General features: G+C 56.7%; 1 protein-coding gene across 1 annotated transcript; it reads left to right on the forward strand.

The window, feature by feature from the left end:
• Window positions 1-7,753: 7,753 nt before the first annotated feature.
• Window positions 7,754-11,268, forward strand: LOC308066694 (inositol 1,4,5-trisphosphate receptor-interacting protein-like 1). The gene is made up of 2 exons (XM_080394289.1): window positions 7,754-7,930; window positions 8,910-11,268. The coding sequence occupies exon 2, from the start codon at window positions 9,904-9,906 to the stop codon at window positions 10,900-10,902; it is 999 nt and encodes a 332-aa protein (XP_080250415.1). The 5' UTR covers window positions 7,754-7,930; window positions 8,910-9,903; the 3' UTR covers window positions 10,903-11,268.
• Window positions 11,269-11,279: the final 11 nt, after the last annotated feature.

Genomic DNA, 11,279 nt, shown 5'->3' on the forward strand with positions numbered 1-11,279 from the left:
GTGCTGGCTGTGCCCACAGCCACTTTGGATCATGGGAAGCATTAGGAAACTTTCACAACTGGCCCAGACCAACCCAGGAGAGAGGCCAGGAGGCAAAGCATGGACTTACAAGGGTAATTCTTTACTCGTGCGCATGAGGTGTCCCATTCAAACCGGGGCACCCCGAACACGGCTTTACACGAGGTTCTCAGACCTCAACATGATTTGACCAATCCCTCTTTAACTCAGAGATACTATTATTTTGCAAAGCAGCTGCAATTCTATGGCATCACGTGGCATCACGTCCCACCTGCCGCGTTCTTGGTGTAAACGACCCTGGAGCTGGTCTCGCTACAGTTACTTATCGGTGCTGCCAGGCAACGGGGGGGTTTCACAGAGGTGTTAGAGGGGCTCGGAGGCAGACATGGTAGTCTGCGATTGGGGCATTCAGAGCACGTGAGTAAGGGACAGGATCCAGGAGAAGTCCAGGAGGCAAAGTTGAGCCACCCACCCAGCCACCTGCATCAGAACCAGTGCCACCAGGAAAGCGCCTAAGTATTAGCAGCTGGATTGTCTGTCCTGAGAGGCACCAAAGCACCTGTCTGCTGCCCAGACAGTTTCTCTAGAGAAGCTTGCTGCCCACCAGGAGTTCACAGTCGTGACGTCACCGAGAGGCTGCCAAGCCTGCTGAAGCCTACAGGTTATCGTCCACTCCTACTGTGCAATGTAAGGTCTAGTGATACTGTGACGAGGCAGCTGAGGACCATCAAATCAAACTGTAGCCCCGCGGAGCAATGCTAAAAGAATCAGGAGCGCAGGTGGTGTTCTCCTCCATCCTCCCAGGCAGAGGAGGGGCTTCAGCAAGGAGGAGACATGCTGAATAGAAGAGTGCCTGGCTGCGTAGCTGGGGCTCAAGGTTTTGGCTTCCATCATCGTGGATCTACCCTTGAGAAGCTGCGTCTCTTGGGAGCTGGGGACATTCACCTGACCTCATACCGCAGGGCAGGAGAGGGCAGAATGCGGGACACCGAAACGGAAGGGAAATGCCTGCACAGCGGCCCTCTGACGAGAGCGGCAGCATCCTCCTCTCAGTGGTCTATCCCAGCGCAGCGGCCGCTGAAGACCACAGTGGCTGCAAAGATGATAGTCACCCTGCTTCCCCTTCACACTTTCACGGCCACGGTGGCAATGCCACACAGGCTCAGAAACTCCCTGGCAGCTGCGGCTGGGCAGGGACCAAGCGGGAGGCACCGCTGATGTGCCTCCACGTGTTCACTGGGGGCCGGCTGGAGAATCTGCCCGTGCCAGACACTCCCCAGGGAGCTGGTACCGCAGAAGTGAACATGCTGGACATGGAGAAGACGGTGCTCTCTCGGCAGCGGGAGTTGCCTGCTGGGAAACGTCTACCCGCACCCCGTCATGCCCCTTGGGAAACATCTCTTTGGAAGCACTGTCCTCTCGCAGTGGCACAGCAGCACAGAGATCCTGCCGTGGAGAGGCCCCGTCCCGCCACCAGGATATCGGGAGATATACCACCCCGCACCCGCTGCTGTCCCAAAGGCACCAAGAGCACACCCTCGACCACAAGCACAGTGGTCAGCACCAAGGGAGCCGCCTGGGTCAAAAGCTGTGAGCGTCTGACAAGCCTTTGACGCCCTTTCCCACAGCATTCTGCTGAGAAACGAGCTGCTTATGGCTTGGACGGCTGCACTCTTTGCGGGGCCAAAAGCTGGCTGGATGGCCAGGCCTAAGGAGTGGTAGTGAAAGGAGTTAAATCCAGCTGGTGGCCAGCCACAAGCGGTGTTCCCCAGGGCTCAGTCCCAGGGCCAGTTCTGTTTAATCTCTCTCTCGACGATCTGGACGAGGGCCTTGAGTGCTCCCTCAGTAAGTCTGCAGGCGACACCAAGCTGGGCAGGAGCGTTCATCTGCCTGAAGACAGAAAGGCTCTGCAGGGGGGTGTGGACAGGCTGGGTTGATGTCCAAAGCCAATTCCATGAGGTTCAACAAGGCTCAGTGCCAGGCCCTGCACTCGGGCCACAGCAACCCCACGCCACCCTACAGGCCTGGGGCAGAGCGGCTGGGAAGCTGCCTGGAGGAAAAGGAGCTGGGGGTGTTGGTCAGCGGCCGGCTGCATATGAGCCAGCAGTGTGGCCAGGTGGCCAGGAAGGCCAAGAGCGCCCTGGCCTGTGTCAGAAATAGTGCGGCCAGCAGGGCTAGGGAATGATGGTCCCCCTGTGCTCGGCACTGCTGAGGCCGCACCTCGAGCAGCGCGGTCAGTTTTGGGCCCCTCACTACAAGAAAAATACTGAGGTGCTGGAGCACGTCCAAAGATGACCAGCGAAGCCGGTGAAGGTTCTGGAGCACAAGTCTGACGAGGAGCGGCCGAGGGAACTGGGGTGTTGAGCCTGGAGAAAAGGAGGCTGAGGGGAGACCTTAGCGCTCTCTGCAGCTGCCTGAGAGGAGGTTGTGGCCAGGTGCATGTCGGTCTCTTGTCCCACGTAACAAGCGCTAGGACAAGAGGAAAAGGCCCCAGGTTGCACCAGGGGACGTTTAGATTGATACCGGGAAAGATTTCTTCACCAAAAGGGTTGTCAAGCACTGGAGGAGGCTGCCCAGGGAAGTGGTGGAGGCACCATCCCTGGAGGTAGTTAAAAGACGCGCAGACGTGGCGCACCGCAGCATGGGTTATTGGTGGACTTGGCAGTGCTGGGTTTGCGGTTGGACTCGGTGATCTTAAAGGCCTTCTCCAACCTAAACGACTCTCTGATTCCATATGACAATACGTCCAAAATAGAGCAGCGTGCGTATCACATGGCAAGCGGCTGTGAAGGAAATTAACTCTAGCCCAGCCTCAAGGAGTACACCAGGGCAGCTGTGAGCCGCTGAGGCGGGCTGGGGCCAAAGGCTGGGCTGGCCGGTGGGCGTGCCTGTGATGAGCTCTGGTGATGTCAGATGTCACAATGGGGACAGTTACCAGGGGCGCCAGCAGGCCTGGGATGTCAGATGTCACAATGGGGACAGTTACCAGGGGCGCCAGCAGGCCTGGGCCAGCCGTGAGTGCACACGTGGCGGGAGGCTGGGCTGGACGAGGGCTGGGGGAGAAAGGCTGGCCCCCGCGCGTGGGCTCTCACCCTGCCTTCTCATTTCAGCCTTGAATGCTTTGTCTGTCTCGGGAGTCCATGTTATGTTGATTCGGGTTGTGCTCAGCGGATCAGATAAAGGCTTTGCAGGTAGTCCATACTGATACCTCCATAGACGACACGAACCTGTCGTTCCTGGAAAGGTTCGTAGATCTCTCACCGTTTCCAGTCTGGGTGTCTGGCAGACAGCTTCCTTCCTTGTTCTTCCCAGGGAACGTTGCCCAGCGGAGACTTCGTATCCCAGGTATGCCGCTTTTTCTTGCACCAGCTGTGCTTTCTGTTGGGAGACTCTGTAGCCACTTAAACCCAAGAAGTTTACAAGAGAGATCGTCCGTTGTACACATTCTTCTTCTGTTTCGGTCGCTATTAAGAAGTCATCTCCATATTGTAGAAGAACGCCATCTCCCAGTGGCTGTTGCCATTGTTCCAATTCTTTGGCTAGTTGGTTACCAAGCAAAGTGGGGCTATTTTTAAATCCCTGTGGTAAACCCGTCCAGCTTAGCTGCATCTTTCTCCCTCTATTGAGAGACTCCCATTCAAAAGCAAAAAGCTTTTGACTTTCCTGAGCTCGGGGTAGACAGAAAAAGGCATCTTTTAAGTCTAACACTGTAACCCAAATCAAGTTATCCTCAACTTTGTTAAAAGCGTATATGGGTTTGCTGCTACGGGGTGCAAAGTTTTAGTTATTTCACCCTGCATCGAGGGCCCAGCTGCTGCTGGGAGCGCCTTGGGCAGGGCATGGGGACGCCCGGGTGCTGGGGCTGGGCGCAGGCCTTGCTGCCTCCCAGCTGGCTCACCCCCTCTCCTGCCTGCCCCCAGCTCCCTGCGGCTCCCACAGCCAGCTCCCTCCTACCCAGCCCCACTGAAGCCCTTCTCTCTCTCCTCCTGCAGGCCATGGCTGCAACATTCTTCTATTGGTTGGTAGTAAGCCTCATCCAGCCACAGATGGTTGGTAACGAGCTGGATGATGCCATGCATGAGCGCATGCAGCAGCGTGCCCAGCAGCTGAACCAGGAGATGTCTCGGCTGCTGCAGGAGCTGGAGCAGAAGAGCGGCTTTACCTGGGGAGCCCTGCTCTCGGCTGCCCATCATCTCTTGTGGTTACGGGCCATTGCTGCACCCCTGGTCCTGTGCTTTATGCTGTGGTGCTGTCCCAGCAAAGGCAGCCATCAGCCAGAGAGCAGCAGCAAGGAGGGCAGCTCCCAAAATAAGGCGCGTAAGGAGGACCAAGAAGAGAAACCCAGTGTTGCACTGGATGTGGCAAGAGTTTTGACCAATTGCCCCCCGGATCTGTCAGAACTGTCTGTGATGCTGCAGCAGCTGTTGAATAACCTGCTCTGTGTCTGCCAAGAACTCTCCGGGACCGGTTTCGTGCCACGACTGAAGCCAGCCATCAGTGTGGGCATTGCCTTACAAGGCTGGATTCCCCACAACACTTACGCTGTCTACCGCTTGCTCGTGCCCCTGGAGCCCCCCCAAGGACATGCCTTCCACATGGAGTGGGGCACCACAGAGGGGGAGCCGCTGAGGAACCCCATGCTCCGCGTAGAGCTGAAGTGCACATGCGGGCAGGAACAGCTGATGGAGGGCCCGCTGTGCTTCATCCACCAACGCAAGGATGAGCTGATGCAAAATCAGGGTGACAGCCTCCTAGGCACCCTCTGCACTGGGCCCTACCTGAACATGGAGAAAACCATCCGCTGGTTCCAGATATTGCTAAAAGCAGCCTGGCAGCGTTTGCCTAAGCCGGAACACTGCAGTCTGACAGTGCTGCCCTCCAGGTGCTCCTGCAAGGTCCGGCTGATGTACGGTTCCAAAGCTGCCCTCCTGACTGAGATGATGTTTGGGTTGCAGCAGGATGAAACGGACATCTTCCTGATCATCAAGTAGGCAGAGGCCACTGTTGCCAGCAGCAGGACGCAGCCAGAGAGCTGTGCTATGGAAGAGGTTCAGTTCTTCATGCACGGGGCCAGTCCTCAAGACACTCCCCGGAGAGCTGGTGCTGCACAGCGGAGCGCATCGGACACGCACAACACACTGCTCTGTTTGCAACGGCAGTTGCTGCCGCACCTTTCCTCCACAGCAAAAGCGCACTGTGGGGCGCGGGGCCCGATGCAGCGGAAGGGCCCGATGCAAGGAGCCTTGGTGAGGAGCTGGATGAGGCCACGCGAGAGTGCATGCAGCAGCACTTTTCATGAAGTTAAGCACGAAGAAACACCGTTGCGGTGGAACTTAGGTGGTGACGCAAGTGGAGGCAGACTGAAAAACACTATGCCTACGTGGCTGGGTTCGGACAAAATGGAAAAATGCCTTTTATTGTTTATATAAATTGTATATATATATCTTAGATAGTACATGTGTCAGACCCTGACGGGCTTTCTGTGTCCTTCTTGTTTGCTATTTGCTGTTGCTGTAGGTGCCCGTATGCTACGGTTCTAAGTTCCGGTTCTTCACATCCTGTCTACATACCTGACAATTTGGGGCTGTCTTAAAGGTACACGGCTAAGTCTTTAAAGCAACTAACTCGTCTGCAGACCCACTACAGACCCCAGCAATCTTCATACAGGGCAGCGTGCTACAGCACAATTTTGTCATTCTGTCTACCTCCAGCATATGGTGTTAGTGGGCACATGGCAGGTGATACTCCCTTTTTATCTTAGTGGTTTTCAAATAAGGAAAGAAAAAAAGAATTAAAAGCAACAGAAAACCACCCTTGGGCTGCATGCGGGAGGGCCAGGCCAGAAGGCAGCAGGTCCTGGGAGAGCCGGGCGGTGCTGGCTGTGCCCACAGCCACTTTGGATCATGGGAAGCATTAGGAAACTTTCACAACTGGCCCAGACCAACCCAGGAGAGAGGCCAGGAGGCAAAGCATGGACTTACAAGGGTAATTCTTTACTCGTGCGCATGAGGTGTCCCATTCAAACCGGGGCACCCCGAACACGGCTTTACACGAGGTTCTCAGACCTCAACATGATTTGACCAATCCCTCTTTAACTCAGAGATACTATTATTTTGCAAAGCAGCTGCAATTCTATGGCATCACGTGGCATCACGTCCCACCTGCCGCGTTCTTGGTGTAAACGACCCTGGAGCTGGTCTCGCTACAGTTACTTATCGGTGCTGCCAGGCAACGGGGGGGTTTCACAGAGGTGTTAGAGGGGCTCGGAGGCAGACATGGTAGTCTGCGATTGGGGCATTCAGAGCACGTGAGTAAGGGACAGGATCCAGGAGAAGTCCAGGAGGCAAAGTTGAGCCACCCACCCAGCCACCTGCATCAGAACCAGTGCCACCAGGAAAGCGCCTAAGTATTAGCAGCTGGATTGTCTGTCCTGAGAGGCACCAAAGCACCTGTCTGCTGCCCAGACAGTTTCTCTAGAGAAGCTTGCTGCCCACCAGGAGTTCACAGTCGTGACGTCACCGAGAGGCTGCCAAGCCTGCTGAAGCCTACAGGTTATCGTCCACTCCTACTGTGCAATGTAAGGTCTAGTGATACTGTGACGAGGCAGCTGAGGACCATCAAATCAAACTGTAGCCCCGCGGAGCAATGCTAAAAGAATCAGGAGCGCAGGTGGTGTTCTCCTCCATCCTCCCAGGCAGAGGAGGGGCTTCAGCAAGGAGGAGACATGCTGAATAGAAGAGTGCCTGGCTGCGTAGCTGGGGCTCAAGGTTTTGGCTTCCATCATCGTGGATCTACCCTTGAGAAGCTGCGTCTCTTGGGAGCTGGGGACATTCACCTGACCTCATACCGCAGGGCAGGAGAGGGCAGAATGCGGGACACCGAAACGGAAGGGAAATGCCTGCACAGCGGCCCTCTGACGAGAGCGGCAGCATCCTCCTCTCAGTGGTCTATCCCAGCGCAGCGGCCGCTGAAGACCACAGTGGCTGCAAAGATGATAGTCACCCTGCTTCCCCTTCACACTTTCACGGCCACGGTGGCAATGCCACACAGGCTCAGAAACTCCCTGGCAGCTGCGGCTGGGCAGGGACCAAGCGGGAGGCACCGCTGATGTGCCTCCACGTGTTCACTGGGGGCCGGCTGGAGAATCTGCCCGTGCCAGACACTCCCCAGGGAGCTGGTACCGCAGAAGTGAACATGCTGGACATGGAGAAGACGGTGCTCTCTCGGCAGCGGGAGTTGCCTGCTGGGAAACGTCCACCCGCACCCCGTCATGCCCCTTGGGAAACATCTCTTTGGAAGCACTGTCCTCTCGCAGTGGCACAGCAGCACAGAGATCCTGCCGTGGAGAGGCCCCGTCCCGCCACCAGGATATCGGGAGATATACCACCCCGCACCCGCTGCTGTCCCAAAGGCACCAAGAGCACACCCTCGACCACAAGCACAGTGGTCAGCACCAAGGGAGCCGCCTGGGTCAAAAGCTGTGAGCGTCTGACAAGCCTTTGACGCCCTTTCCCACAGCATTCTGCTGAGAAACGAGCTGCTTATGGCTTGGACGGCTGCACTCTTTGCGGGGCCAAAAGCTGGCTGGATGGCCAGGCCTAAGGAGTGGTAGTGAAAGGAGTTAAATCCAGCTGGTGGCCAGCCACAAGCGGTGTTCCCCAGGGCTCAGTCCCAGGGCCAGTTCTGTTTAATCTCTCTCTCGACGATCTGGACGAGGGCCTTGAGTGCTCCCTCAGTAAGTCTGCAGGCGACACCAAGCTGGGCAGGAGCGTTCATCTGCCTGAAGACAGAAAGGCTCTGCAGGGGGGTGTGGACAGGCTGGGTTGATGTCCAAAGCCAATTCCATGAGGTTCAACAAGGCTCAGTGCCAGGCCCTGCACTCGGGCCACAGCAACCCCACGCCACCCTACAGGCCTGGGGCAGAGCGGCTGGGAAGCTGCCTGGAGGAAAAGGAGCTGGGGGTGTTGGTCAGCGGCCGGCTGCATATGAGCCAGCAGTGTGGCCAGGTGGCCAGGAAGGCCAAGAGCGCCCTGGCCTGTGTCAGAAATAGTGCGGCCAGCAGGGCTAGGGAATGATGGTCCCCCTGTGCTCGGCACTGCTGAGGCCGCACCTCGAGCAGCGCGGTCAGTTTTGGGCCCCTCACTACAAGAAAAATACTGAGGTGCTGGAGCACGTCCAAAGATGACCAGCGAAGCCGGTGAAGGTTCTGGAGCACAAGTCTGACGAGGAGCGGCCGAGGGAACTGGGGTGTTGAGCCTGGAGAAAAGGAGGCTGAGGGGAGACCTTAGCGCTCTCTGCAGCTGCCTGAGAGGAGGTTGTGGCCAGGTGCATGTCGGTCTCTTGTCCCACGTAACAAGCGCTAGGACAAGAGGAAAAGGCCCCAGGTTGCACCAGGGGACGTTTAGATTGATACCGGGAAAGATTTCTTCACCAAAAGGGTTGTCAAGCACTGGAGGAGGCTGCCCAGGGAAGTGGTGGAGGCACCATCCCTGGAGGTAGTTAAAAGACGCGCAGACGTGGCGCACCGCAGCATGGGTTATTGGTGGACTTGGCAGTGCTGGGTTTGCGGTTGGACTCGGTGATCTTAAAGGCCTTCTCCAACCTAAACGACTCTCTGATTCCATATGACAATACGTCCAAAATAGAGCAGCGTGCGTATCACATGGCAAGCGGCTGTGAAGGAAATTAACTCTAGCCCAGCCTCAAGGAGTACACCAGGGCAGCTGTGAGCCGCTGAGGCGGGCTGGGGCCAAAGGCCGGGCTGGCCGGTGGGCGTGCCTGTGATGCGCTCTGGTGATGTCAGATGTCACAATGGGGACAGTTACCAGGGGCGCCAGCAGGCCTGGGATGTCAGATGTCACAATGGGGACAGTTACCAGGGGTGCCAGCAGGCCTGGGCCAGCCGTGAGTGCACACGTGGCGGGAGGCTGGGCTGGACGAGGGCTGGGGGAGAAAGGCTGGCCCCCGCGCGTGGGCTCTCACCCTGCCTTCTCATTTCAGCCTTGAATGCTTTGTCTGTCTCGGGAGTCCATGTTATGTTGATTCGGGTTGTGCTCAGCGGATCAGATAAAGGCTTTGCAGGTAGTCCATACTGATACCTCCATAGACGACACGAACCTGTCGTTCCTGGAAAGGTTCGTAGATCTCTCACCGTTTCCAGTCTGGGTGTCTGGCAGACAGCTTCCTTCCTTGTTCTTCCCAGGGAACGTTGCCCAGCGGAGACTTCGTATCCCAGGTATGCCGCTTTTTCTTGCACCAGCTGTGCTTTCTGTTGGGAGACTCTGTAGCCACTTAAACCCAAGAAGTTTACAAGAGAGATCGTCCGTTGTACACATTCTTCTTCTGTTTCGGTCGCTATTAAGAAGTCATCTCCATATTGTAGAAGAACGCCATCTCCCAGTGGCTGTTGCCATTGTTCCAATTCTTTGGCTAGTTGGTTACCAAGCAAAGTGGGGCTATTTTTAAATCCCTGTGGTAAACCCGTCCAGCTTAGCTGCATCTTTCTCCCTCTATTGAGAGACTCCCATTCAAAAGCAAAAAGCTTTTGACTTTCCTGAGCTCGGGGTAGACAGAAAAAGGCATCTTTTAAGTCTAACACTGTAACCCAAATCAAGTTATCCTCAACTTTGTTAAAAGCGTATATGGGTTTGCTGCTACGGGGTGCAAAGTTTTAGTTATTTCACCCTGCATCGAGGGCCCAGCTGCTGGCGGGAGCGCCTTGGGCAGGGCTTGGGGACGCCCGGGTGCTGGGGCTGGGCGCAGGCCTTACTGCCTCCCAGCTGGCTCACCCCCTCTCCTGCCTGCCCCCAGCTCCCTGCGGCTCCCACAGCCAGCTCCCTCCTGCCCAGCCCCACTGAAGCCCTTCTCTCTCTCCTCCTGCAGGCCATGGCTGCAACATTCTTCTATTGGTTGGTAGTAAGCCTCATCCAGCAACAACAGATGGTTGGTGATGAGCTGGATGATGCCATGCATGAGCGCATGCAGCAGCGTGCCCAGCAGCTGAACCAGGAGATGTCTCGGCTGCTGCAGGAGCTGGAGCAGAAGAGCGGCTTTACCTGGGGAGCCCTGCTCTCGGCTGCCCAGCAGCACTGGTGGTTATGGGCCATTGCTGCACCCTTGGTCCTGTGCTTTATGCTGTGGTGCTGTCCCAGCAAAGGCAGCCATCAGCCAGAGAGCAGCAGCAAGGAGGGCAGCTCCCAAAACAAGGCGCGTAAGGAGGACCAAGAAGAGGAACCCAGTGTTGCGCTGGATGTGGCAAGAGTTTTGACCAATTGCCCCCCGGATCTGTCAGAACTGTCTGTGATGCTGCAGCAGCTGTTGAATAAGTTGCTCTGTGTCTGCCAAGAACTCTCCAGGACCGGTTTCGTGCCACGACTGAAGCCAGCCATCAGTGTGGGCATTGCCTTACAAGGCTGGATTCCCCACAACACTTACGCTGTCTACCGCTTGCTCGTGCCCCTGGAGCCCCCCCAAGGACATGCCTTCCACATGGAGTGGGGCACCACAGAGGGGGAGCCGCTGAGGAACCCCATGCTCCGCGTAGAGCTGAAGTGCACATGCGGGCAGGAACAGCTGATGGAGGGCCCGCTGTGCTTCATCCACCAACGCAAGGATGAGCTGATGCAAAATCAGGGTGACAGCCTCCTAGGCACCCTCTGCACTGGCCCCTACCTGGACATGGAGGAAACCACCCGCTGGTTCCAGATATTGCTAAAAGCAGCCTGGCAGCGTTTGCCTAAGCCGGAACACTGCAGTCTGACAGTGCTGCCCTCCAGGTGCTCCTGCAAGGTCCGGCTGATGTACGGTTCCAAAGCTGCCCTCCTGACTGAGATGATGTTTGGGTTGCAGCAGGATGAAACGGACATCTTCCTGATCATCAAGTAGGCAGAGGCCACTGTTGCCAGCAGCAGGACGCAGCCAGAGAGCTGTGCTATGGAAGAGGTTCAGTTCTTCATGCACGGGGCCAGTCCTCAAGACACTCCCCGGAGAGCTGGTGCTGCACAGCGGAGCGCATCGGACACGCACAACACACTGCTCTGTTTGCAACGGCAATTGCTGCCGCACCTTTCCTCCACAGCAAAAGCGCACTGTGGGGCGCGGGGCCCGATGCAGCGGAAGGGCCCGATGCAAGGAGCCTTGGTGAGGAGCTGGATGAGGCCACGCGAGAGTGCATGCAGCAGCACTTTTCATGAAGTTAAGCACGAAGAAACACCGTTGCGGTGGAACTTAGGTGGTGACGCAAGTGGAGGCAGACTGCAAAA

Source organism: Falco punctatus (assembly GCF_963210335.1).
Source record: "Falco punctatus genome assembly, chromosome: 7".
Classification (NCBI taxonomy): Eukaryota; Metazoa; Chordata; class Aves; order Falconiformes; family Falconidae; genus Falco; species Falco punctatus.

Excerpts from the sequence above, each read along its gene's own strand:
- LOC308066694 (XM_080394289.1), top strand. The coding sequence starts at position 9,904 with ATGGCTGCAACATTCTTCTATTGGTTGGTAGTAAGCCTCATCCAGCAA.